General features: G+C 51.3%; 1 protein-coding gene, 1 long non-coding RNA gene and 1 other non-coding gene across 16 annotated transcripts in view; 2 read left to right on the forward strand and 1 right to left on the reverse strand.

Moving 5' to 3' along the window:
- Positions 1-9531, forward strand: part of WWP2 (WW domain containing E3 ubiquitin protein ligase 2) — a 184180-nt gene extending 174649 nt beyond the window's left edge. For 9 of the 14 annotated variants that reach the window (XM_077983736.1, XM_077983734.1, XM_077983735.1 and 6 more), the window contains 8 exons: positions 1877-2036; positions 3727-3860; positions 4186-4326; positions 4994-5114; positions 5433-5537; positions 6835-6931; positions 7149-7221; positions 7649-9531. In XM_077983736.1, the coding sequence (XP_077839862.1) occupies positions 1877-2036; positions 3727-3860; positions 4186-4326; positions 4994-5114; positions 5433-5537; positions 6835-6931; positions 7149-7221; positions 7649-7748 (931 nt within the window). In that variant the 3' untranslated portion in view covers positions 7749-9531. 14 annotated transcript variants of the gene reach the window in all.
- Positions 1005-1104, forward strand: MIR140 (microRNA mir-140). The gene has a single exon (NR_032412.1). It is a non-coding gene; the product is annotated as a microRNA mir-140 (primary transcript).
- A 13545-nt stretch (positions 9532-23076) lies between the features above and the next one.
- LOC144337705 (uncharacterized) lies at positions 23077-25916 on the reverse strand. The gene is made up of 2 exons (XR_013411138.1): positions 25870-25916; positions 23077-25067 (listed from the first exon to the last, which is right to left on the reverse strand). It is a non-coding gene; the product is annotated as an uncharacterized LOC144337705 (long non-coding RNA).
- Positions 25917-27688: the final 1772 nt, after the last annotated feature.

Below are 27688 nucleotides of genomic sequence, written 5' to 3' on the forward strand. Positions count from 1 at the left end.
CAGCACTTTGGGAGGCCAAGGCCAAGGCCTCCCAAAGTGAGTTTGGGAGTTCGAGACCAGCCTGACCAACATGGAAAAACCCCATCTCTACTAAAAATACAAAATTAGCCAGGTGCGGTGGCGCATGCCTGTAATCTCAGCTCATAGGGGAGGCTGAGGCGGGAGACTCGCTCCAACCTGGGAGGCAGGAGGTTGTGGTGAGCCGAGATCGTGCCACTGCACTCCATCCCGGGCAACAAGAGCGAAACTCCATTTCAAAAATAAATAAAAAACCAAAATACATGAATCCATGTGGCCAGTCCATTGAGCCTGGAACAGGGTCCTGGGGTGCCCTGCTGGGCTGGGCGTTAAGCCTTTAGTAACTGGGTCATGAGGCGATGGAGAACTCCCGGGAGGGGTGAAAGCTCAGTACAGTGGCTCTGTTATCTACCAGTGTGTCATGTTTCTGTATTTTAACAACCAGGCCAGCAGCATTTGGGCAGTTGAATATCAGGGCTGTGTGGTCATCCATTAGAGTTGACCCTGGGGTCCCCTCCCCTTAAGGCAGCCAGGGCAGGTGAAGTCAGGTGTCCCCATGTGGATAAGCTATGTCACGATCCACAGGGCCTTGAGCAGGGCTCAGCTGCATGTCACGTGTCTGGGGTCAGTAACACTGTAACGGCTTATGTCACCCTAAAAAGAGTCCAAAGCATTGTCTTGCCTTCACCCTGGTCCACCCATAAAAGTTAACAGGCCCTCTGGGAAATGCTGCCTCGGACGGCAGGGCAGAAGGGCCCCGGCAGAGAGAGGGAGCGCCTTGGCCTGCGGCGACCTCTCTGCTCGAGACCTCTCCCGGTGTGGGCATGTCTTCTCGCTTGGTGTTGGGTTAACTTGCTTCTGGTCCTCTGTTTGGTGGTGGCGTGGCCTTCTGCGCTGGCCCTGTGGATGGACTGTTCCTTTTTTCCGTGGTGACCTCCTCTCCAGGCTCTGCTTGGTGGGCTTCCCTGGTGTGGCCGCGCCCTGTGTGTGTCTCTCTCTGTGTCCTGCCAGTGGTTTTACCCTATGGTAGGTTACGTCATGCTGTTCTACCACAGGGTAGAACCACGGACAGGATACCGGGGCACCCTCTGCGTCGAAGGACTCCTCGTCTGCCCAGCCACAAACAGCCCAGCAGCCGGGGACTGGCCCCCTTGGGACGTCCCCTTGCTGGTTTAGCTCAAGCCCAAAAGGACTCTGAATTCATGCCTGAGGCTCGCACCCAGGGCACGGGTGTTGATTCAGATGAATGCTTGGAAGTGTGGGAATGGGGATGGTGTTGGGGTCTGGGGTGAAGGGAGGGCAAAGCGCAAGAGTGTGGCGTAGCTGGTGGGTGTGAGGTTTCTAATCTGAAGGCAGCATGGATTACGTTTTCATGGATCGGGGTTGGGAATGTGGTGCTCTGTATTTACGTTATGTTGCCCACCCAGGTAGAGCGGAAACAGGGTAGTTGCTATTCATACAGAACCTTTGCAGAAAAATTATTGTCATAAACACGCATCGTGCCCTTGTGTAGTGCACAGCCTATGCAACTGAGCATGGTGACAAGGACCACCTTTACCATTAGAAGCTCTGGATATTGTGATGTAAAGTCTCGGAACACGTCATCTGGGAGCCGACGGGGACACGTTTCCCCAAACATCATCCTCAAATGCAGTTGCCATTCTGTGTAGAACAGAGCCCACCCTGTTCACTGACCAGCTGTTCATATAGGTTAGCGCGGGTGCTTGTCACGGGGCTTGACTCCCTGGGACACGTGTCCCCAGACTACCTGAAACACAACGGTGGAGAGTCACAGCTCCTGGGCAGATGTGCACCAAGGAACCCATTATTCTTGTCTTTTCTTTCTCTTCCCTCACAGAGAGTGGTTTTTCCTCCTGTCTCACGAGGTGCTCAACCCTATGTATTGTTTATTTGAATACGCGGGAAAGAACAATTACTGCCTGCAGATCAACCCTGCCTCCTCCATCAACCCAGACCACCTCACCTACTTCCGCTTTATAGGCAGATTCATCGCCATGGTAAGGGGGCCCCAGGGGTCTGCCTGGTTCCCTCCTCTCCCTCCTCTTCCCTCTCCTGGTGAAGTGTGCCAGGGGCACCAGGGGAATCTGCTCTTTCTCTGAGACCTCCAGGAAGGGGCAGCATTGGAGGAGGCCCTGGGCCTGTTCACCAGGAGGCAGCGTGGCGTGAACAGCAGCCCCCGTGGACTGGCGCGCCCTCTCTGGGCCCCACCCTTCGCCCCCATAGAGCTCGTAACCTAAAAATGTAAAAAGCTGGAGAGAGTTCTGGAGAAACCAGAGCTTTCTCAGTGGCTGTCCCGCAGGTAGTGAAGAGTTTCCACGCTGCTTGTATAGGACTTGTCGAGAGGAAGCCCAGGGTCTCTGGGCCACAGACTTTACTGAACATTAAATATGCGCTCTGTTGAGGGCCTTGGGATGACAGGGCCAGGTGAAAACATAGCTGCCCACCTGCTGCCTGTCTCTGGGAGGTGACACTGTCACGGCATTTGGGAACGTCCCACTGAGACACTAAGCCTTCTGGAAGGACATTTGGAGTCAACACTAGCTTAGAACAAAACCCTAAAGTCTGTGGCCCAGAGACCCTGGGCTTCCTCTCGACAAGTCCTATACAAGCAGCGTGGAAACTCTTCACTACCTACAGGACAGCCGCTGAGAAAGCTCTGGCTTCTCCAGAACTCTCTCCAGCTTTTTGCATTTTTAGGTTACGAGCTCTACGGGGGCGAAGGGTGGGGCCCAGAGAGGGCGCGCCAGTCCACGGGGGCTGCTGTTCACGCCACGCTGCCTCCTGGTGAACCGTAAACTGGCTGGTGCAGGGTGTAGGGACGTATGTCAGAAAGTGGGCCAGTTCTGGGGAGGGGCTTTCCCAGCATCTGTATTTAACTGGAAAGAAGGACACGGTGTGAATAGGGAAAGGGAGGTCCTGCCACGTGCCCCCTGTTGAGGGTCTTGGGAGTGTGGAGAACCCGATTGAGAAGCGGGGACCAGCACGGGAGCCACATTCATAGCTTGAGAAGTTTCAGTTCTCACTTTCCTTCGCTTCTTCCCCTGCCTTCCTGAGCTCCCCTCTTAGGAGGACCCAAGTGTCCCAGGAGCCTGTGACTAAATATGGCCCTTCCCATCGTCGGGGAGCTCTTGGCCAAGGTGCTGGGCTCTGGAAGTGGGCACATTCTTCCCAGGTCTAGAGACCCGCCTGGCCCAGCAGCCAACAGGACAGACCGGTAAAACCCTAGACTATTACTCACCATTGGCCGCCAGCTCTCGCTGTCAGCGGTGTCTGCATTATTTTTGGCTGCCTTTGCCACCCACCCTGAGCGCCAGTGAGTCAGGGCTGCCACCTGGAGCTGCTCTGAGCAAGCCTTTTCTGTGAGCAAGGGACAGACCTTTGCTAGGCTGGGAGCCAGCCGGCCAGTGTGAGGGGCAGATGCGGGCCTGGACGTGGGTTCCCGCGCCAGCTGTCTCTGCCCAGTCCTGCGGTCTGCAGGGCAGGGTGGGAGTCCCTCTGTAGGTGCAAGTCAGGACAAAGGCGTTGTTTGCTCCCGAGGCCCTCCCGCTGCGTCCGAGGCAGCCGCTGCTGCGGTTCTGTCAGGGAAGGCGGGTGGCGGTAGCGGAGTTTGATACCGAGTATCCGAGAGCCAGTCTTGGCAGTGCCTGGGGAAGGCCCAAGCTCTGTGCTGTGCCTCTTCCTTCCCAGGCGCTGTACCACGGAAAGTTCATCGACACGGGCTTCACCCTCCCTTTCTATAAGCGGATGCTCAACAAGAGACCAACCCTGAAAGACCTGGAGTCCGTCGACCCTGAGTTCTACAACTCCATTGTCTGGATCAAGTGAGCTCCCTCCCCCCTCACCCCACCGCACTGATAGGAGGGACGTCTCTGGGCAGGGAGCAGGTACCGACGGCTTTTATTTTGTCTGCCAGTGTGGCCCCTGAGCTCTTGTCCAGCCTTTAAAAGAGCTAGTGGAGAGGAATGTCCTCTGGGTCCCCCGTGGACAGTTCTAGAATCCCCTCCTTGAGTCAGGAAGCTGTCCCATGTCACTGTTCAGGATTCTAGGCCACCCGTGAACCCTTGGTGTCCCATGGGCAGCAGAGCAGGATCCAGGAAAGACCCTGCCACGATAGACATCTCCCGACTTGGTCTGCTGTGCCCCCAGAGAGAACAACCTGGAAGAATGTGGCCTGGAGCTGTACTTCATCCAGGACATGGAGATCCTGGGCAAGGTGACCACCCACGAACTGAAGGAGGGTGGCGAGAGCATCCGGGTCACGGAGGAGAACAAGGAAGAGTACATCATGTGAGTCTCAGGCGCCGGGGCCTCCGCTCCAGGGGCGGTGCGGAGATCTAGTTGGTTGCAGAGCAAGATGGGCCCCCACCTTGTGGCCCATCGGTCACTGTGGATGCCATCTCCATCTGCCTCGAAGGTGGCTGCTGATGGGCCGTCATGTGATGGCGCGAGCTGGGGGACCAGAGCCGAGGTCCTTAGTTACTGACTCCCGGCTGCACTTTTTCCCCACGTGGGAGACTTCAAGCCTCCAGGGTGGAATTTCTTTGAAGTCGCGTCAAGCTTAGACGTCTGCATCTTTCTCCAGGCCGAGAGGATCTCTGTGGCCTGCGTGCCTAGACCCACCGTCTCACGTGTGCCCGTTCTCCATGCCTGTTCCTCAGGCCTCTTGGTTTAGTCTTTTTATCTCCACGCTTTCATACGTCTGAGGTTCAGTTGGCGTTGTGGGCAGGAGCAGGAGGTGGCGGTGGTGAGGATGACTTCAAAGACTCCGGTGTCTGCAGGTCACTGTGAGGTTTTTAGGGCCGCACTCTAGGGCCTCCAGCAGGCTGGGTCTGGGTGTGCGAAGTGGGCTCTTCTGATCTGGTGGTCCTGCGTGGTAACGGCCACGCGGCCTGGCCAGGAGCTGCCTCTGAGCGATGGGTCTCATCCTCCACCCATGGCTGGTCTTTGGTCTCAGGCTGCTGACCGACTGGCGTTTCACCCGAGGCGTGGAAGAGCAGACCAAAGCCTTCCTGGATGGCTTCAACGAGGTGGCCCCGCTGGAGTGGCTGCGCTACTTTGATGAAAAAGAGCTGGAGGTGAGTGTCTGAGGTTGCTGGGACCCTGAGCCCCTGCCTCTGGGGTGATCCTGCTCTGTGATGCGCTCACTGTGCACCCACAGACACTCAGCAGTGAAACGCCCACTGCGGCAGGGCAGATGGGTTTAATTTGGGATCTCAGGACCCACCTTTCCCCAGATACTTGTTTCAAGAAAACAGGGACTTACATTACCCATATTATTAACGCTGACACCAGAAATGGCTAGTTGAACATGTCTGGGGCAATGTCATGTGCTAGCGAGTGGACGATGCGTGGGGAGGGGCCTGCCAGGGGTGCTGACTGCTGCCTCTCCCCAGCTGATGCTGTGCGGCATGCAGGAGATAGACATGAGCGACTGGCAGAAGAGCACCATCTACCGGCACTACACCAAGAACAGCAAGCAGATCCAGTGGTTCTGGCAGGTGGGTCCTGGGCCCAGGCCTTGGCAGGGACATCTGGGCCATCAGCCAAAGGAAACGGGTCTTGAGGAGACCTCACACGCAAGGACCTTCAGCTTTGACCCTGTCCTCACCTCCCACAACTTGCAAAAGGAGACGGTAGACCAGCCTTGGGATGAACAGGGACAGTTCCAGCTGAGTGGTGGCCAGTGGACGTGACAGGAGGCCGTCAGTGGTCAGCCTTGGGCCAGCTGGTGTGCAGGGACAGACCTGCAGGCAGACAGCAGCTGCCCCTGGTTGAGAGGTCCCCTGCCAGCCAGATGGGACAGGAAGTCAGGGGCTTGGCTCCAGAAAACAGAAAGAGCTGTCATTGTTGTCGTTATGAAGTATAGCATAAAAAAAATGATTACAGATATTCTTAGTATATGTCTGTATGCATATGTATGTATACAAATTTGTTGTGGAGGTGAAATTTCTATAACCTACAATTAACTATTAAATGGTTTTTTTGTTTTTTTTTTTCAATAGAGACAGGGTCTTGCTATGTTGCCCAGCCTGGTCCTGAACTCCTGGGCTCAAGCAGTCCTTCCATCTCACACTCCCAAAGTGCTGGGATTATAGGCATCAGCCACTGTGCCCAACCCATTTAAGTTTTTTAAGATACACAATTCAGTGGCTTTCCACTTTGGGCTCCCTGGTTTCCCACCCAGGCCGAGGTGGGTGGATCACTTGAGGTCAGGAGTTCAAGACCAGCCTGGCCAACATAGTGAAACCCTCTTTCTACTAAAAATACAAAAAATTAGCCAGTTGTGGTGGCGTACACCTGTAATCTCAGCTACTCAGGAGGCTGATGCATGAGAATCGCTTGAACCTGGGTGGTGGAGACTGCAGTGAGCCGAGATCGTGCCGCTGCACTCCAGCCCGGGCGAGAGAGTAGGGGCTTCCAGTACATTCACAGTGTTGTGCACCTGTCACCACTATCGAATTCTGGGACATTTCATCTCCCCAAAAACCTTATAGCCATTAAGCAGTCACTCCCATATTTAGTCATTTCTGAAAGCAGAACTTGGATGGGAAGAGAATACTCGGTGTCCCTGAGACCCAGAGCTGTCCCATGGACGGGTGGGAATCTTCTGCAGACACAGCCTCTTAGCAGGAGCACTTCCGGGCTTTCTCAGGTTGGGGGCTGTCATCCCCTGGCCAACCTGGCTCTGTGTCCTCAGCCCCAAAGAGGGGCCCCGCTGAGCTGGAGAGCTCCACGTTCGGGCTAAGTACTGGGCCCGTGGGTCGCCTGACTGTGCCTTGACTTGCGGACTTCCAGGTGGTGAAGGAGATGGACAATGAGAAGAGGATCCGGCTGCTGCAGTTTGTCACTGGGACCTGCCGCCTGCCCATCGGCGGATTTGCTGAACTCATCGGTACATTTTCTCTCGCCCTCTGGTGTCCTGGCTGGCAGTGAGGACAGCTCAGAGGGAGGGGGGAACCTAGTCTTTTCCTGGAAGCACGTCAGTGGGATGGAGAAGAGCTGAGGCCTCTGTGTCCTGGGGCTGAGCCCATCTGTGGGTGGAGCCGGAGGGTCCTGCTTTGGGAAGGCACGTCTCTGTTGACATGGGTGTGTTTTACCTTGGATCACAGGTAGCAATGGACCACAGAAGTTTTGCATTGACAAAGTTGGCAAGGAAACCTGGCTGCCCAGAAGCCACACCTGGTGAGCCTTCTAGTTTTAGTGGGACGTCGGGGGGCCTCAGACCCGATGAGCTCCTGGGACAGCCCAGTGGGTGTAGCAGCTTCTTAGCCTCGAGTCTGACAGCTTTTGCGTGGCCCTGGGGTGTTGGGTTGGAGAGATGGGGCTGTGATGGGCATCTTATCTGCCGGGTTTTACATATGAAGCGCTTCTGTTCCAGTAGTCCAAGAGCTACTGCCCTAAGTGTCCCCCCAACCAATTTCCAGCTGTCCTGGCCCCTCCCTTAACACCCCATGGTCCAGGTACCTGCAGTGTAAAGGCCTGACTGGCAGCCCCTGAGCCCTAGCCAGTGTGGCGCAAGCCCTGTGGCCCTGCTGCAGGCAGGCAGGGCGGGGCTGTCAGGGCCCTGGCCTCCTGGGGCTGACTGTCGTGCTTTCCCCGCTCTCGATAGCTTCAACCGTCTGGATCTTCCTCCCTACAAGAGCTACGAACAGCTGAGAGAGAAGCTGCTGTATGCCATTGAGGAGACCGAGGGCTTTGGACAGGAGTAACTGAGGCCGCCCCCCCACACCCCCCAGTGCACACATAGTCCTGAGTCCTCCCTGCCTGGGAGGCCACCGGCCCTGCAGCCCTTGGGAGGCCCCCGTGGATGTGGCCCTGTGTGGGACGACACCATCATCTCGCTTCTGGCAGAAGAGCCTGATCCCAGGAGGCCCTGCAGTTCCCCCCACCCATGGATGGCAGTCTGGAATAAAGCCCCCTAGTTGCCTTTGGCCCCACCTTCGCAAAGTTCCAGAGGGGTGACCCTCTCTGCAAAACTCTCCCCCATCCCCTAGACCCCACCCTGGGTGTGTGTGTGTGCAAGGGAAGGTGTTGCATCCCCAGGGGCTGCTGCAGAGGCCGAAGACCTCCCGGACTAGTTTGGCCAGGAGACCGGCTCCTGGGGTGGGCTGGGCTGTTCTGGACTGAGAGCCAAGGGTCTTTGCCAGCAAAGGAGGTTCTGCCTGATGATCGAGACGAAGTGAAGGTCTGAGGGCGACGGCCCTGGGGCGAGGCCATCTCCGCCTGCCTCCCTAGCAGGCAGCAGCAATGGAGGCTGAGTCGCAGGACGCATGCTGGTCAGTTAATTCATTCTCAGCAAATGAAGGTTTGTCTAAGCTGCCTGGGTATCCATGGGACAGAAACAGCAGACTCCCTCAGACTTTCTTTTTCCATTTATAAACTTGAAGCGGTTGTGTTGTAGGGTTGCAGTTTTTTTTGTTATGCTGCTGTCACTTTCTGTCCAGGAGTTGGCACCCCAGGCGTTCTGAGACCTTGAGGGACCCAGGCCTTTGGGTCCACGAGTTTCCCAAACAGCCACGCGTCTCAGGAACCTGCCTGGTGGTTCCGTGAGCTCAGGCGGGCCTGACCCAGCGGCGCAGCCTGGCAGGGACCTCGTCCCCGAGCCTGGCAGAGTGGGAGGGGTTGAGGTCCCGAGCGCCACTCCTAGCCTTGCCGCCTTCAATAGAGAAGAAATCCCTTTGCTAGATAGGGTCCCCCAGGCAGTCCCCAGTGGCGGGACACAGGGATCCGGCTGTGGAGCTCTCCCGTCAGCCCTTGGAGTTCCAGGTGGGCCTGCTGGTCCCCTGTTCAGAATGGAGTGCGGCCCGGCCAGCGGAAAGTGTCCATTCTGCGTAGGTGCTTTATCTGCACACAGGACGTGGAAACCAGCAGAAAGGCCCTGACCTGCTGCATAGCCCGGTCTGATTTCTGCAGTTCCCACCAGCCTCCAACCCGGGGACTCTGCCATAATTGGAATCTTCACAGGTCACATTGAAATCTTCAAGATGACCATGCCCCCCCAGGATGCTGGGGCAGTAATCATGGCAGACTCCCTGCCCGGGCCCCCAGGATTCTAGGACCCCAGGCAGCCCCTTGGCCTGGTCCCGGGTACCTTCCAAGCACAGTCTCCATGCTCCCAGATTCTCGACCTTTCCCTGGCCGGGGAGGTGCAGCCTGCGTCTGCCTGTGTCATGTGTGCTGATTTGAGTGGCTCAGCTTGCCACAGCGCAACCTCTTCTGTCCCTTTCAGTCATTTGCCGTACTTCCCTGCGGCACGCCACCACGGAAGCCGCTCCAGGGTGGGTCAGGGCGTAAGCTGCTGGTGAGGTTTGGAAGCATCAGGCTCACGGGTGTTCGTGTGTGTTCGTGCGTGTGTGTGCGTACGTGTATATAACTGAAGTGTCTGTACGGAATGCCCTTTGCTAGCCATGGGCTGGTCACCAGACTATTTTGTAATACCCGCCCCCTGCCTCGATATTGCCAGTTTCTTGTGCAATAAACAATCAGCAGCTGTGGGTGGTGTTGGTGTGGATGTTTACAAACCTGTGGTCCTCTAGTCAAGAGGACTCTGGTCCTCACAGACCCTCCAGGCCTGGATAGGGGTGGAAATTCCCTGACCTCGCTGGTTTTGAGAAGCCTGTGTGTCATGGACCGAGGCAGCCCCCAACTTCTGGGCTGGGCAGCTGAGTCCTGGCCCAAGGATCACCAGCTTCAGCCCCTGATCGGCCACCTCACTGCACCCTTTCGGGACCTCTGCGTCCCCCTGCCAGACCCGGGGGGGTCTCCAAGCAGTTGCTGTGGGGTGCAGAACAATAACAGCTGCAGGTTGGGGCTTCCGAAACTGGCTTGCAGGGAGAGTGTTCTAGGCAGTCATTCATTCAGGAAATACTCAGGTTTCGCAAGTTCCACGACGGTCGATGGTCGAGGGACTCTGTGATCTTGACCTCAGGGTCACGTAAAGGCTTGCCACCCACTGTTTTTGGTTTTGACAGATCACCATGCTGATGGGTCCTGAAGCATTTGACAAGGAAGTGACTTTGTCATGGATCAAGCAGGGCCCCGACCGTGCCTCCAATGCTCAGCGGGGCAGAGGTGTTCAGAGCGGGCTCCCTCCTGGGTTCGTCAGCTGGACTCACTGTGCCCGGCTCCAAAACCTTATTTTCAGGCAATAGGCCAAGGCTGTACTCTGACAAAATTATTGGAAAAGGTCCAGATGTCTCATGATAAATTCAAATAAGACATGCCCCAGTGGAAATCGTTCCCCCAACCCTTGTCCCCAGAGGGACCTACCGCTCACAGTTGGCGGTGGCATTTCCAGATGCTTCTGTGTGGGTGGGCACATCGTTTACACAGAGGATTTTTAAATATGCCAAAAATGGAATATTGTACATACTGCGCAACTCACTGTTTTCATTAAATGAGATGTTATGGACCCCTTTCCATGTTCGTCGAGGTAGATACTACTTAATTCTTTAGCCACTGTGTGACATTCCGTATTCCTGCAGTTCTGTAATACGCTCAGCTCCTTCCTAAAGGGGGTGGCACCTGTGTCCCACAGTTTGCTGGTGGCTGTGGAGCTCTGGGAAACGCCCTCGGGCAGGTCTGCGTGCTGCTGCTGCTGCTCTTCTGCTAGGGGGCGGTCTTAGAAGTTTGATTGTTGATCATGCATCTTTATTTTTATTTTAAAATTTGGTGAAGGTTCAGTTGAAAGATGCAAAGGAGCTGCTGTGTAAGGCCTCCCTTACTCTTCTGTCCCTCGGCCACCCTGATCCCTTCCCGGAGGCAACCATCACTGCTGGCTTCTCTCAGATCTTTCCAGATATACTTTAAAAATCCCAACGGGGCCAGGTGTGGTGGCTCACAGCTGTAATCCCAGCACTTTGGGGATTTTTAGTAGACATAGGGTTTCGCCATGTTGGCCAGGCTGGTCTCAAACTACTGACCTCAGGTGATCCTCCTGCCTCAGCTTCCCAAAGTGCTGGGATTACAGGCATGAGCCACCACACCTGACTGTTTTTGTTTCGTTTTGTTTTTTATTGTGGTAAAATACACATAATACACAACTTACTATCTTAATCATTTTTAAGTGCACAATTCAGTGGCATTAAATACATTCATAATGTTGTGTATCCATCACCACCATCCATCTCCAGAACTCTCTTCATCTTGCAAAATGGAATCTCTGACCCTCCATTCCTCTTCCCTACAGCCCCTGGTAATCACCATTCTCCTTTCTGTCCCTTTGATTGTGACTCCTATTAACTACCTCCTTATGAGTGGAATCATATAGCACTTGTCTTTTCGTGATTGGCTTATTTCACTTAACATAATGTCCTCAAGGTTCATCCATGGGTCAGAATTTCCTCTTTAAGGCTGAAGAATATTCCATTGTATCTTTTTTCTTCTCTGTTCATCCCTCTGGTGGACACTTGTGTTACTTCCATGTTTTAGCCATTATGGATAGCGCTGCTGTGAACACACATGGACAAATACCCCTGAGACCTTGCTTTCAGTTCTTTTGGGTATATACTCAGAAGTGAAATTTCTGGGCTGGGTGCATTGGCTCAAGCCTGTAATCCTAGCACTTTGGGAGGCCGAGGCGGGCAGATACATGAGGCCAGGAGTTTGAGACCAGCCTGGCCAACATGGCGAAACCCTGTCTCTAGTAAACATACAAAAATTAGCCGGGTGTGATGGCAGGTGCCTATAATCCCAGCTACCCAGGAGGCTGAGGCAGGAGAATCGCTTTGAACTTGGAAGGCAGAGGAGCCAAGATCGTGCCACTGCACTCCAGCCTGAGCAACAAGACTGAAACTCTGTCTTAAAAAAAAAAAAAAAAAGAAAAGGAAAGAAAAAAATTTCTGGATCATATGGTAATTCTATTTTTTTTTTTTTAGACAGCATCTCACTCTGGCACCAGGCTGGAGTGCAGTGGCACAATCTTGGCTCACTGCAACCTCCGCCTCCTGGGTTCAAGCAATTCTCCTGCCTCAGCCTCCCGAGTAGCTGGGACTACAGGCACACACCACCACACCCAGCTAAATTTTGTATTTTTAGTAGAGATGGGGTTTCACCATGTTGGCCAGGATGGTCTCGATATCTTGACCTCATGATCTGCCCACCTTGGCTTCCCAAAGTGCTGGGATTACAGGCATGAGCCACCAGGCCCGGCCAGTAATTCTGTTTTTTATGTTTATTTTTTAGAAACAGAGTTTCATGCTGTCACTCAGGCTGGAGTGCAGTGGCATGATCATAGCTCACTGCAGCCTTGCACTCCTGGCTTCAAGTGATTCTCCTGCCTTAGCCTCCTGAGTAGCTGGGACCACAGGTGTGATGCCACCATGCTTGACTGATTTTTTATTTTTTGTAGAAATGGGATCTTCCTATGTTGCCTAGGCTGGTCTCAAACTCATGGCTTCAAGTGATCCTCCTGCCTCAGCCTCTCAAAGTGTTAGGATTATAGGTGTGAGCCACCCACACCCAGCATCATTCTATTTGTAATTTTTTGAGGCACTTCCGTAGTGTTTTCTACAGTAGTGGTACCATTTTACATTCTCACCAACAATGCACAAGGGTTTCAATTTCTCCACATCGTCACCAACATTCGTTCTTTTCTTGTTTTTATTTTTAATAGTAGCTCTCCTAATGGGTGTGAGGTGATATCTCATTGTAGCTTTGACTTGCATTTCTCTAGTGATGTTGGGCATCTTGTCATGTACTCATTGGCCAAATGTATATTTTCTTTGGAGAATTGTGTATTCCAGTCCTTTGTGATCATGGTTTTCTTTTTGATGCTTGCTATAATTTTGGTCTCTTTAGTTGGACTCTGGTGCCATCTTTCTCAGTATATTTGATGGTCTACCATGGGGGTTCCCAACCCGGGAGCCACAGACCATTGTGGGTCCATGGTCTGTTAGGAACTGGCCTGCACAGCAGGAGGTGAGCAGCAGTTGAGTAAGTGAAACTCCATCTGTATTTACAGCTGCTGCCCATTGCTGACATTAGCACCTGAGCTCTGCCTCCTGTCAGATTAGCAGCCTCCTTAGATTCTCAGATGGGAGCATGAACCCAATTGTGAATTGCGCGTGTGTGGGATCTAGGTTGCACGCCCCTTATAAGAATCTAATGTCTGATGATCTGAGGTGGAACAGTTTCATCCCAAAACCATACCCCCATCCCAGTCTGTGGAAAAATTGTCTTCCATGAAATCAACCGGTCCCTGGTGCCAAAAAGGTTGGGGACCACTGGCTTACAAGATACTCTATTCCCAGCTTTAGTTGTCTTGCCCAAAACATAGAATTAACTACTCTGCTAGCTGCATTTGTTCTTTTGGTGTAAAAAAAATGATTTCAATTCAAAACATGGGGTTCTGTCAAAATAGCACAGTGAATTCATGATTTGATCACATCTCTGCTCCAAATAAAGAAACAAACTACAAGAAGAGAAAAAACAAAAGAACTGGTTCAAAAACAAGATAAAGAATTCCACAGGCCAGAAACAGAGCAAAAGCACAAAACGTGGGGCGAGAATGAAGCTGTGGGCTTGTTGCATGCTTGCATTGCCTGGCAATGGGGCTGAGAGTTCAGCTGCTGCGGGCTGAAGGGGTCTGAATAAACTCCAGCATAGAGGGGACAGGGCCAGCTCGCTGTTTCCTCCCGTTTCATGCAAACCAGCAGAGACAAAGGCAAACTGCCGCTGCTGTGTACCTGGGCTATGGCTTTGAGAACAAACGACTAAGGAGATGGAAACTCACCTAGCCAAACCCACTTCATGGGTTCTGAACAGGGTCTGTGTGATCTTCCTAGGTCACCCAGGCCAGGGTCCCAAACTGCCATTTGAAGATCAGCCCCTAGAAGTGTGGGTGCCTAGAAGCACAGGAACAGGTAGCCGCAGAAGCATTAGGCAGGGAAGAGCACGGGAGCCCAGGAGAGCCGGTAAAGGAGCAGCTCCCCAGTCAACATCTTTGCCTCCTCCATGGAAGACACCACAGGAGTGGTTCTCTCACCTGCTGGCCTTTGCTGGAAAGGGACTGGGTGGCAAGTGGGCCTTTTCACTGAGGCCCCAGATCTGACTGTTCGGGGCTGTCTATTTCAGGGTGGCTGGTTTCTCTAGAGATGACTCCTCCGGTCTCCTGCCTGGAGAGGAGGACGTGCCTGAGACAGGGTGCACCTGCGTGTAGATTTCTTGGGAACAGAGAGCAGGAAGGAACTGAGCTTGCAGAGCCCAGGCCCCCAGCCTTACCTTTTCTCCTGCTTTCCTGCCCTGCTCCTTCTCCCTGCCTGCAGCTTTGACTCAGGTCTTCAGTCCTGGAGCTGGACTCCATCTCTCGTCTCCTGCAGCTGGGAGTGGGCAGGTAGCCAGACCGTGTGCGGCTTGGAGAGGACCTGGGTGTCCCACTCTTCTGTAGAGGAACTTGTAGCTACCTCAGTTTTCAGCTCTCTACCTCACTCCTGCTTCCTGCTGCCCCCAAGTTCTCAGTCTCTTGCGAGCTCTGCAGGGCTCATTTCTTTTTCTTTCTTTCTTTTTTTTTTTTTTTTTGAGACAGGGCATCCAGGCTGGAGTGCAGTGGCACGATCATGGCTCACTGTAGCCTCGACATCCCGGGCTCAGGTGATCCTCCCATCTCAACCTACTGAGTGGTTGGGACTACCCAGCTAATTTTTAAATGTTTTGTAGAGACAGTTTTTTGCCATATTGCCCAGGCTGGCCTCAAACTCCTGAGCTCAAGCAATCCTCCTGAGTTGGCCTCCCAAAGTTCTGGGATTACAGGTGCGAGACACCACACCCTGCCTTTTTTTTTTTTTTTTTTTTTTTGAGACAGGGTCTCCCTCATTTGCCCAGGCTGAGTGCAGTGGTGGTGCCATCACAGCTAACTGCAGCCTTGACCTTCTGGGCTCAAGCGACCTTCCTGTCTCAGCCTCCTGAGTAGCTGGGACCACAGGCACACCCCACTGTGCCTGGCTATTTTTTAAATTTTTTGTAGAGACAAGGTCTCACTATGTTGTCCAGGCTGCTCTCAAACTCCTGGTCTCAAGTGATCTTCCTGCCTCAGCCTCCCAAAGTACTGGGATTGCAGGCGTGAGCCACTGCACCTGGCCTGTTTGGTTGTTTTATTTATTTATTTATTTATAAATTTTTTTATTATACTTTAAGTTCTAGGGTACAAAATAATTTTGGGCAGGATGCAGTGGCTCAAGCCTGTAATCCCAGCACTTTGGGAGGCTGAGGCAGGCAGATCACGAGGTCAGGAGTTCAAGACTAGCCTGGCCAACATGGTGAAACCCCGTCCCTACTAAAAATACAAAAAATAGCCGGGTGTGGTGGCAGGCGCCTATAATCCCAGCTACTCAGGAGGCTGAGGCAGGAGAATTGCTTGAACCCAGGAGGCGGAGGTTGCAGTGAGCCAAGATTATGCCACTGTACTCCAGCCTGGGTGACAGAGCAAGATTCTGTCTCAAACATAAATAAATACACACTTTTGGGGCTCTAGTAAGAAGAGATGCTTGATCTGCTCTCTGTTAGCTTCCTCTCCTTTGATAGATGCGCCTGGGGGCAGAAGAGGGTAGCCTGTGCATCGAGGCCCTGAAGGGGCTTGTCTGCTTTTATTATACTGACTTTCAACTAACTTTGCTGCTGCTGCCTCTGCCTTTCTCAGTCCTGAGCCTTTCCAGGTTCTGCAGGGTTCACCAGAGCCCTCCTTGGCTAAGCTCTTTCTGCCTGAATTCTTGGCGAGGGCTCCCTCTGCCTGGCCACTCCTCCTGCCTGACACCTCCTAGAAATGTGTTGAACTCTCTGGTCCACCTCTCAGATGCTACCCCTCAGATTGGGCGAACTGAGTAGAGCAAAATGGAAAAATTTTAATGTTCCTTCACTGCCATTCTGATGGGGTCTTGAGAGGAAGAAAACAGAAACACATTTCGGAATGCAGTTCTTGCTCATTAGCTAAGATGTTTTTGTTTTTGTTTTTTTGAGACAGGGTCTCACTCTGTCGCCCATGCTGGAGTGCAGTGGCATGATCTCAGCTCACTGCAATCTCCACCTCCCAGGTTCAAGCGATTCTCCTGCCTCGGCCTCCTGAGTAGCAGGGACTACAGATGCCCGCCAGTATGCCCAGCTAATTTTTGTATTTTTAGTAGAGATGAGGTTTCACCATTGTGTCCAGGCTGGTCTTGAACTCTGGACCTCAGGTGACCCGCCCATCTCGGCCTCCCAAAGTGCTGGGATTACAGGTGTGAAACACCGCACCCAGATCATCAGCCAAGATGAACCTCATTGTGCCCACTTCCCCAAGAGCACTGACTGGTTTCCTTATGCTGGGAGAGGGTGGAAGGTGAAGGGCATGGGATGGAGGTAGGTGGATGAAGTGGGGCGGGGAAGGGGAGTAGGTGGGATGGTTTTGCTTTGCTTTCTTATCTCCAAAGCCAATGGTGGCAATAGGTAGTCCTGTTTATAAACAAGAGGGTGGCCAGGCATGGTGGCTCACGCCTGTAATCCCAGCACTTTGGGAGGCGGAGGCAGGTGGATCACCTGAGGTCAGGAATTTGAGACCAGCCTGGCCAACATGGTGAAACCTCATCTCTACTAAAAATAAAAAAAATAGCCAGGCATGGTGGTGGGCACCTGTAGTCCCAGCTACTCAGGAGGCTGAGGCAGGAGGATCGCTTGAACCTAGGAGGCGGAGGTTGCAGTGAGCCAAGATTGTGCCACTGCACTCCAGCCTGGGTGGCAGAGTGAGACCTTGTCAAAAAAAAAAAAAAATTTTTACTTCTGCATTTTCCACTAACAGTATTCTCATTCTAAGACATTAATTAGGCACCAAATTCAGAAAACCCCACTGTATTCTATTCTTGATTACCCTAGTGAATTCTTCCTATCTGTATTAGTGTTTACCAGAAAGGGGGTTCTGATCCAGACTCCAAGAAAGGGTTCTCAGATCTCATGCAAGAAAGAATTCGGGGCGAGTCCACAGAGTAAAGTGAAAGCAAGTTTATGAGAGAAGTAAAGAAACAAAAGAATGGTTTTCCACAGAGCACCGCTGAGCGCTGCTGGTTGGCTATTTTTAGGGTTATTTCTTGATTAAATGCTAAATATGGGGTAGATTATTCATGAGTTTTCCAGGAAAGGGGTGGGAATTTCCCTTTTCTATCATGCACGGTCACTTCTGGACATGGTTATGGCCTTTGTAAGCTGTCACATGCTGGTAGAAGTGTCTTTTAGTATGCAAATGTAATACAATTCGCGTATTATGAGCAGTGTGGATGACCAGAGGTCGCTTTGGTCGCCATCTTGGTTTTGGTGGGCTTGGGCTGGCTTCTTTACCGCACCCTGTTTTATCAGCTGGGTCTTTATGACCTGTATTTTGTGATACCAGTCTGCTAACCTCTGTCCTGTGACTGAGAATGCCTAACCTCCTGGGAATGCAGCTCAGCAGATCTCATCCTCATTTTATCCAGCCCCTGTTCAAGATGGAGTCACTCTGGTTCGCATACCTTCTGACAGTAGGGGAACTTTTTTTTTTTTTTTTTGAGACAGAGTTTTGCTCTTGTTACCCAGGCTAGAGTGCAATGGTGCAATCTTGGCTCACTGCAACCTCCACCTCCTGGGTTCAAGTGTGTCTCCTGCTTCAGTCTCCCAGGTAGCTGGGATTACAGGCACCCACCACCACACCCAGCTGATTTTTGTATTTTTAGTAGAGACAGGGTTTTGCCATGTTGGCCAGGCTGGTCTTAAACTCCTGACCTCTGGTGACCCACCCGCCTCGGCCTCCCAAAGTGCTGGGATTACAGCTGTGAGCCACCGCGCCTGGCCTAGTAGGTGGACTTCTTAAGTGGCCTCCAGTGCTCCCCTCCTGGTATTCCCACCTTCATGGGGAAAACCCCTCCCTTTGAGAGTGGACTGCCCTAGGGACTTGCTTCTACCCAGTGGAACATGGCCCAGGTGATGGGATGTCACTTCTGTGATTCAGCTGCAATCTGTCTCACTGACTGTCCCCTTGCCTGCTGGCCTGTGTGCCCTGATGGAGCAAGCTGCTGTGCTGGAGAGGCCCACGTGGCAAGGGACTGAAGGCAGCCTTATGTCAACAGCTAGCAAGGAACTGAGGCCCTTAGGCCCACAGCCCACGAGGAACTGAATCCTGCCAACAGCCATGTGAGCTTGGAGCCGGATCCTTCTGTTGCTGAGCTGGAGGTGACTACAGCCCAGCGGACACCCCGACTGCAGCCGGTGAGCAAGTCAAAGCAGAGACCCAGGCGAGCCATGCCTGGACCCCTGAGCCACAGAAACTGTGAGATAACCAACGCGTGTTGTAAGCAGCTAACTGTTACGGTAATTTTCTAGGCAGCCATAGGTAACCAGTATACCATCCTAGGTCAGATTAAATGTCCTCAGATTAGCATCCCTTCCATTCCCTGCTTCCTGAATGTGGCCATGATTTTTAATACATGAAAGAGCCATGGCAGGGAGATTATCTGTAAATCAACAAAATCATACCAGGAACACAGGCCGATTGCCCGTGTTCCTCTTCTCAGGGAAAGAGAATACTGGGAAGTGGGAGTCATTTTAATCCCTCCCCGAGACCCCAGTTTCCAGCCTGACAACATTTGCCCGGCAGCGCCAATGGTCCCGGGGCCCTCAGGTCTGGCCCAGTCTGCGACTGCGGCTCTCTGCCTTGAGATGTCATTAGTTCTTGTCTGGGCCTCCAGCCAAACATAGTTGGCAAGAGTTGTGTCCAGTCTCTCAAGGACAATTTTGGGGCCGTTTCCTGTGTAATTATAGGGTGAGCAGCAGGGTAGATGGTGCTATTACAGCAGCAAATTAGCCTGAAGGGCGGCCTCTGCAGCTCTAGGACTCCCACGGAGGCTGGCTCAGGGCAAAGCTCTCGCATCCATGACGGCCTCCCATGAGTATCTGGGGCCTGGTGGGCTGTGGGTGCAGAAGCAGTGCTGCTTCTGGGAGGATATCCATTTTACCCCCAAACCTTTGGATTTTATTTTGTGTTATTTATTTATTTTTGAGACAGGGTCTTGCTCTGTTGCCCAGGCTGGAGTGCAGTGGTGCGATCTAGGCTCACTGTAGCCTCAAACTCCTGGGCTCAAGCGATCCTCCCACCTCAGCCTCCCGAGTAGCTGGGACTAGAGGCACATGCCACCATGCCTGGCTAATTTTGTCTTGTTTTTTTTTGAGACAGGGTCTTACTTTGTCACCCAGGCTGCAGTGTACCCGGCTAATTAAAAAAAAATTTTTTGTGTGTGAAAACGGGGTCTCACTATGTTGCCCAGGTTGGTCTCAAACTCCTGGCCTCAAGGGATCCTCCTGCCTTGGCCTTCCAAAATGCTGGGATTATAGGTGTGAGCCACTGCGCCTGATCTGAATGTCTGGATTTTATAGTCAAGATCTGCCAACTCTCTGTAATTGGTCCACACTGGTTAAAATCTGGAATGTCTGTGTGTGGGGTACATGAGAAATAGCCTGAGTGGTAAATGTTGACTGTTATCCTGTCCCTGTACTCCATACGTGGGACTCACCCCTAAACATCAGCTTTCTGCCAAGGGGCACAGGATGCCTCTTGATAAATATTACATGGCAGAGAAGAGTGCAAGAGAAAGAGTCTACTTTAGATAGGATTTTAGGGAAAGCCTCTCAAAAGAGGTGTTTCAGCCTAATGACCTGAAAGGTAAGAAGGAACCAGAAGGCCGGACATGGGGGCTCACACCTGTCGTCCCAGCACTTTGGGAGGCTGAGGGGGGTGGATCACCTGTGGTCAGGAGTTTGAGACCAGCCTGGCCAACATGATGACACCCTGTCTCTACTAAAAATACAAAAATTAGCCAGGCACGGTGGTGGGTGCCTGTAATCCCAGCTGCTCGGGAGGCTGAGACAGGAGAATCGCTTGAACCTGGGAGGTAGAGGTTGCAGTGAGCCAAGATTGTGCCACTGTACTCTAGCCTGAGTGACAGAGTGAGACTGTCTCAAAAAAAATAAATAAATAAAATAAAATAAAATAATAATAACAAGGAGCCAGTCAAGTAAAGAGCTGGAGGAGGAATGTCCAGAGTTAGAAGCATCCAGTGCAGCCATCTGAGTGGGAAGGAGGCTGACCTGTTCTGAGAGTGGGTTGGGGCTGGGGTGACGGAGCAGGGGCAGCATAAGAGGAGACCCATAGGTTGGCACAGGTCCAGGTCATGCAGGGACCCATGAGCCCTGATGAAGAGCTTCAGTTTCCATTCTAAGAGCAGTGGGAAGCCACTGGAGGCTCAGGCACAGGACAGGTATGCCCCGAGGTACACCTGAGAAAGATCACCCCAAAGGCAGCATGGAGCGTGGGTCCCCTGGAGCTGGAGGGGATGCAGGGAGGGTGGTTAGGAGGCACTGTGGATATCCAGGAGAGGCAATGGCTTTGGGTTAGGTGTTGACTTCATACGGAGTAGAAAATGGAAAGACTCATGCTGTCTTTGGGGTGCAATTGACATGATTTTGCCAGTGGACTGGAAATGGTGCATGAGAGAAAGAGCGAAGACAAGGATGATGTCTTCATTTTTGGCTTGAGAAACTGGGAAGAGGATGATACCATTTAATCTGATGCAAAAGACTAGAGCAGGGGAGCTGCAGGGGCCAGGGATGAATACTCTCTGGAGGAAACAAAGTTGAATTCCTATCTCTTACCATAAACAAGGTGAAAGTTTTATAAAAGTCTTAACCTACAAGGGCAAAGAGAACATAAGAGGACTTGGTGGCAGACGAGGATGGCTAACATAGTTTTACAAGGCAGACAGCAGGTGGAGGATTGTAATTGATCAAGCAGAGCCGGAATCTGCACTGCAGGGGAGGCCGATGAGAAATGAGCCACTCTGTCTAGTAGACCACTTGAGAGACTTAGGGTTTGGGGGCAGCAAGAAGGCAAGGGTGATACTAGGGCCTAAAAACAACTGGAGTAGGCTGGGCGCAGTGGCTTATGCCTGTAATCTCAGCACTTTGGGAGGCTGAGGTGGGCGGATCATGAAGTCAGGAGTTTGAGACCAGCCTGGCCAACATGGTGAAACCCCATCTCTACTACAAATAATTAGCCGGGCATGGTGGTGTGCACCTGTAGTCCAAGCTACTCAGGAGGCTGAGGCAGGAGAATCACTTGAACCTGGGAGGGGGAGGTTGCAATGAGCTGAGATTGTGCCACTGTACTCCAGCCTGGGCAACAGAGCAAGACTCCATCTCAAAACAAACAAAAACAAGTGGAGTAGTTAAGCATCCGCATACAGAGGAGTTGGACACCCACCTCCCCTCCCAGGCCCCATGCAACTCAGCTACTGCCCGTTCCCGACTGCTGCAGACCAGAAGTGTATTCAGGCTCAAGGCTTGGGGATTTGAGGGACAGCAGAAGGCTGGGGAGGTACAGAGCTGGAAATTGTCAGATAAACAGAAGTCTTGAAACTTGAAGTGGAGGCTGGGTGCGGTGGCTCACACCTGTAATCCTAGCACTTGGGAGTCTAAGGTGGGGAGACCAGCCCGGGCAACAGAGCAAGACACTCGTCTTGACAGAAAACTAGCTGGGTATGGTAGTGCACGCCTGTAGTTCCATCTGCTTGGGAGTCTGAGGTGGGAGCGTCGCTTGAGCCTGGGAGGTCGAGCCGCAGGGAGCTATGATCGTACCACCGCACCCTCAGCCTGGGTGACAGAGTGAGACCCCGTCTCTCAAAAAGTAAAAATAAAAAAGAAACTTGAAGTGAATGAAAAGATGTAATGTGAAAGGTGAAAATATAAAGCTAATGATGTGTAAGTATGAGAATAGATTTGGGACTTTAAGCTAGGGAACGGCTTCTTAAGTGTGATTCACAAACCACTAACCATAGGGGAGAATGGATCGATTTGTCTACATCAAAATAGAGGATTTCTGTTCCACAAAGCTCCCCAAAGATAAAGTAACAAACAGATGGGACTGACTGAAAAGAGCTGTCACAAAAAACCGAAACAGGAGTTGTTTCCTGAATATTCAAAGGATGTCTGAAAATCTACAAGAAAAAGAAAAGAAACTCAATAGAAAAAAAGATGAGCAAAAGACAGAAGTAGCAATTCACAGAAGGGACAATAGACATGGCCATGGGGAGAAAGCTCTATCAGAATAACTTCAGAATACTATTGCACTCCTAAGATCTATAAAAATTGGGAAGTTGGATCATGCGCAGTGTTAGGTTGGCAAGCATATTAATAAGGACTGTCACAATCACACTGACACGGGATATACTGTGTGCAGGCTCTGCTCCAAGCCTCTTATAAGTAATACTTTGTGTAATTTTCCTAACAAATCTATGAAGCAGGTAGTAATAAAACTATTCCCATTTTGCAGATGGGAAAATAGAGATAGAGATTTGTCTTTTTTGCTCTGTCACCCAGGCTGGTGTGCTATGGTGTGATCTCAGCTCACTGCAACCTCTCCCTCCCAAGTTCAAGCGATTCCGCCTCAGCCTTCCAAGTACCTGGGATTACAAGCACGCGTGCTGGCTAATTTTTTGTATTTTTAGTAGAGACGGGGTTTCACCATGTTGACCAGCCTGGTCTCGAACTCCTAACCTCAGGTGATACCCCCGCCTTGGCCTCCTCCAGTGCTGGGATTACAGGTGTGACCCACCACGCCTGGCCAAATAGCCTTAACAGCTAGTAGTTTATACATCTTGGATTCCAAGTCAAGCAATCTGACTTGAGCCCATACTTTAAGCTGCTAAAATATACTGTAGTTTCAGACATGGTGACCTCATGCACCGTGAGTAGGAGCATAAAGGCCTGCAGCCACTCTAGCGTGCAACCTGGCTGTACTTAGAGACATGAACTATGCCTGTATTCTATGTTCCTGCAAACTCCTGGACATGGACTCCATAGAAACTCTTGCTCAGGTCCTTACGAGGACATGTGGTAGCTTTGTCTGTGGTGGTGGAGAGCTGGAAGTAACCCAGGTGTCCATCACTAGGAGGTAGGTGAGTAAACCACGGTGGCTGATGACAATGGATCCCCACCTTAGTGGACTAGCAGGGTAGGCAAAGTTACGTCGTGATGACAAACAGCCCTCCAATCTCAGTGGCTGAACACAAGTTTTATTTCCAGCTTACATCAAATCAAATGCAAGGCACGTGTTTCTCTAGGACACCTCTTCTCTGTAAAGGGGCTCAGCAGTCAGGCTGCACCCTGTGTGACTTGCCATCTCAGCATGTCCCTCCTCTGTCGCCCAGGCGGGGGGAGAGACAGAAGGGGCTTTTCACTTTCTCAGTCTCATTCTCTCATCAGGCTGGCGTGCAGGGGCACGATCTCGGCTCACTGCAACCTCCGACTCCCAGGTTCAAGTGATTCTCCTGCCTCAGCCTCCCAAGTAGCTGGGATTACAGGCGCGCACCACCACTCCCAGCTAATTTTTGTATTTTTAGTAGAGACGAGGTTTCACCATGTTGGCCTGGATGGTCTCAATCTCCTGGGTGGTGATCCGCCCCCCCTTGCCTCCCAGAGCGCTGGGATTATAGGCGTGAGGCACCACGCCCGGCCTGCTTATATTTTTTCATTGTCCGGGACTCATCTCGTGGCCTTCTCTGGAGCAAAAGGGGTGGCAAGTGTAGTCTGCAGTATGTCCAGGAAAGACGAATGTGGAACAGGATTTGGGAACACATAGTATTGTTGCTGCCACAAGCAGTTACAAGCTATGAACTGAATGAATCTATACATACAGCCATGAAGACAGGTCTTTAAACATAGTTTTAAGTTTTATAAAAAGGTAGGAAAGAATGAAATGAAAGGGAAACTTACAGAAATTAAAACACATGCACATAGAACGTTACGCTGCATGGGCCGGGTGAGGTGGCTCACGCCTGTACTCCCAGCACTTTGGGAGGCTGCGGTGGGCGGATCACCTGAGGTCAGGAGTTCGAGAACATTACGCTGCATGTTCTTTGCAGATCCATCCATATCTAAGGACGTTTATTAAACACATTGAAGTGGCTATAGCTTATGTGTGTGGGAAGGATGGGTGGTTAGAATGATAGAGGAAATCAGGTAAAAAATATCGAAGAAAGGACACGTTTGATGATGATGGTGATGATGATGGCAGTCATGAACTGAGGATTAAGAGTCTTGCCACTCTCTACATTTGAGGTTCTTCCTCCAGCCATGTAACTCTGGCACTGGAATAGAATGAAGAGGAGGGGGAGGGTGAAAAAGTAGACAGACAGAGCTGTTGGGCAACTGTAGCAACAGAACAGAAAGGAGATGAACGTTTGCACATAGGCAGGGGCAGCAGGAATGCAGAGGGGCAGGTGTCAGAGAGGGTCCACGTGGTAGAACCCACAGGACCAGGTGGCTGAATGCAGCAGCTGAGGCTGAGCAGGGCGGCCAGTATGACTCCTGTGTTCTGGTGGCGTGTGGTGGCGTGACCAGCCAGGGTCTGGAAGAAAGAGGAGGAATGAGTATTGGAATCAGAGGCATCAGATAACGATGAGGGATTCTTTAAAATATAAGACATAGGTTGAGTCAAATGCGGGTCTAGAGAAAATGGAGCCAAAGGGGCTCAGGAGGCTCTAAGAAGCAGGTAAGAGTACCGTGATAGAAGTGCCAGGGATCAAGCCAGGGAGGTGAGGTCATATGGTCTGGCTGTGTCGCCATCCAAATCTCATCCTGAATCGTAGCTCCCGTAATTCCTACATGTCATTGAAGGGACCCAGTGGGAGGCAACTGAATCATGGGGACGGGTCTTTTCCATGCCGTTCTCATGACAGTGAATAAGGTTCACAAGATCTGACGGTTTTGTAAAGAAGAGTTCCCATGCACAAGTTCTCTCTTGCCTTCTGCCATAATTGTGAGGCCTCCCCAGGCACTTGAACTGTGAGTCCATTAATCCTCTTTTTCTTTATAAATTACCCAGTCTTAAGTACGTCTTTATCAGCAGTGTGAAAACGGACTAATATATAAGGGTTCAGAAGGGCCAACAGGATGGACAAAGAAGCCATTGGTGACTTTAGTGAGAGCTACTTTAGTGGAATGGTGGGGGGCAAAAGCCAGATTGCAGATGATTAAGGAAATACCTGGAAGACAAGAGAAGGCAACAGACATAGGTGAGCCATTTGCTGAAGGTTAACTGGGAGAAGAAGGATGGAGGAAGGCTACAGCAGGGGCTGCAGAGTGCAGGTGTGCAGCTGTAATATGGGAGGGAGCTGAGGGTTTATATGCCTAGGGGTAAGAGGTGGGGATGGAGTCAGGATTGAAAATGAGGAAGAGAGGCCAGGTACAGTAGCTCACGCTTGTAATCTCAGCACTTTGTGGGGCCGAGGCGGGCGGATGACGAGGTCAGGAGTTCGAGACCAGCCTGACCAACACAGTAAACCCCATTTCTACTAAAAATACAAAAATTAGCAGGGTGTGTGGCACACACCTATAATCCCAGCTACTTAGGAGGCTGAGGCAGGAGAATTGCTTGAACCTGGGAGGTGGAGGTTGCAGTGAGCCGAGATCGTGCCATTGCACTCCAGCCTGGGTGACAGAGCGAGACTCCATCTCAAAAACAAAGAAAGAAAATGAGGAAGAGGCCAGGTGCGGTGGCTCACGCCTGTAATCCCAGCACTTTGGGAGGCTGAGGTGGGCAGATCACCTGAAGTCAGGAGTTCAAGACCAGCCTGGCCCACATGGTGAAACCCCATCTCTACTAAAAATATAAAAATTAGCCGGGCATGGTGACCCATGCCTGTATTCCCAGCTACTTGGGAGGCTAAGGCAGGAGAATCTCGAGAACCTGGCAGGCAAAGGTTGCAGTGAGCCAAGACTGCACTCCAGCCTGGGCAACACAGAGTGACTCCGTCTCAAAAAAAAGAGAAGGCAGCCAGAGAGTACCTGGGTTCAACTGAAGTGCCAGCCTGCTCCAGTCAGAGAAGCACAATCTGTGAGAACAGGGAAAAGGAACCTAAGCTTCTGGAACCCGATCCTCTTGAATTCATGGCTTTATAGGTGTTTAAAAAAAAAAAAAAAAAAAAAAAAGGCCGAGTATGGTGGCTCACACCTGTAATCCTGGCATTTTGAGAGGCCAAAACAGGAGGATTGCTTGAGCCCAGGAGTTCAAGACCAGCCTGGACAACATAGGGAGACTCACCTCTATGAAAAATAAATAAATAAATGATTTTAAAATGGCACAAAAAAACAAAACAGACCCCTGGACTGTTAAAAAAAAATTGATAAGATTGATCTACATCAAAATAAATGTTCTCTAACTTTCATGTGGGCAGGAACCATATGGAGACCATCTTAAAAACACAGATCCCCAGAGGTTCTAACACCGCAGGTCTGGGGTTGGGCCCAGAAACCTGAATTTTTATTATTTTTTTGAGACAGCGTTTCTGTCACCCAGGCTGGAGTACAGTGGCACAATCTCAGCTCACTGCAACCTCTGCCTCCCGGGTTCAATAGATTCTCCTGGCCTCAGCCTCCTGAGTAGCTGGGACTACAGGTGCGTGTCACCACGTCTGGCAAAGTTTTGTGTTTTTTGGTAGAGACTGGCTTTCACTGTATTGGCCAGGCTGGTTTTGAACTCCTGGCCTCAAGTGACCTGCCCGCCTTGGCCTCCCAAAGAGCTGGGATTACAGGCGTGAGCCACCATACCTGGCCAGAAACCTGAATTTTTAACAAGCATCATAGTGAAATCTGCTGTCATTGGTTCTACGCTTTGAGTAACTGCTAGAGAATGGCCAGCTGAGGTCCTAGTGAGTGGAAACGAATCACTCAACCAAGCAGCACCACCCCCTTCTGGAAAAGTCCCAGGCATTTGACAAAGATTTGTCACCTACAACTGTCTGCCCCTGTGTGGAGAGGGCTACTTTGAATGAACCTCCAAGTCTTGGTTAGTTTTCTTGAAAAAAACAGAAACAGGTCTACAATGAAAACAAGTGGGGATTAAGTAGCAGTTATGCAGGCAGTGATCATTTAAATAGGACTGGAAAGGGTGGGCTTGCAGCCAGGTTGCACAGGTTTGCAAAAGCCAATTGTTAAATTTTCAGAAATTTTGTGAGCTGGAGGCTAAACACAACCATTGTTAAAAATTAAATTGTATAAACTTACAATTAAATAGATTATATTAAGAAAATATTTTTCTTTCTTTTTTTGTTTTTTTTTTTTGACACCGAGTCCCATTCTGTTGCCCAGTGGCACGATCTTGGCTCACTGCAACCTCTGCCTCCTGGGTTCAAACAATTCTCCTGCCTCAGCCTCCCAAGTAGCTGGGATTACAGGCCCATGCCACTATGCCCGGCTAGTTTTTGTAGTTTTAGTAGAGACAAGGTTTCCCCATGTTTTGCCAGGCTGGTCTCAAATTCCTGATCTCAGGTGATCCGCCTGCCTCGGCCTTCCAGAGTGTTGGGATTAGAGGCGTGAGTCATCGCGCCGGCCCTAATTTCTTTACTACATTTTACTATCAAGTGTGCTCCTAAGATTATTTTTGTCTATCTTATCTGTAAGGTAGAAATACTATATAGCACTGTGCTTCTGCGCCTCTCCTCCCAACTCAGGTTGTTGTGAAATCAGCCACCGTGGAAGTATTTATACCAGGGAAATTGGGAAAGGCTTACAAATCAATGCCCCTCATCCCTTTTTTGGAGAACTGATTGTTACATGTTTACCAGCACACCACTGAGTAAGATCCTTAAAGTAATTAGGAGGCTGG

The sequence above is a fragment of the Macaca mulatta genome, chromosome 20 (assembly GCF_049350105.2).
Source record: "Macaca mulatta isolate MMU2019108-1 chromosome 20, T2T-MMU8v2.0, whole genome shotgun sequence".
NCBI classification, from domain to species: Eukaryota; Metazoa; Chordata; class Mammalia; order Primates; family Cercopithecidae; genus Macaca; species Macaca mulatta.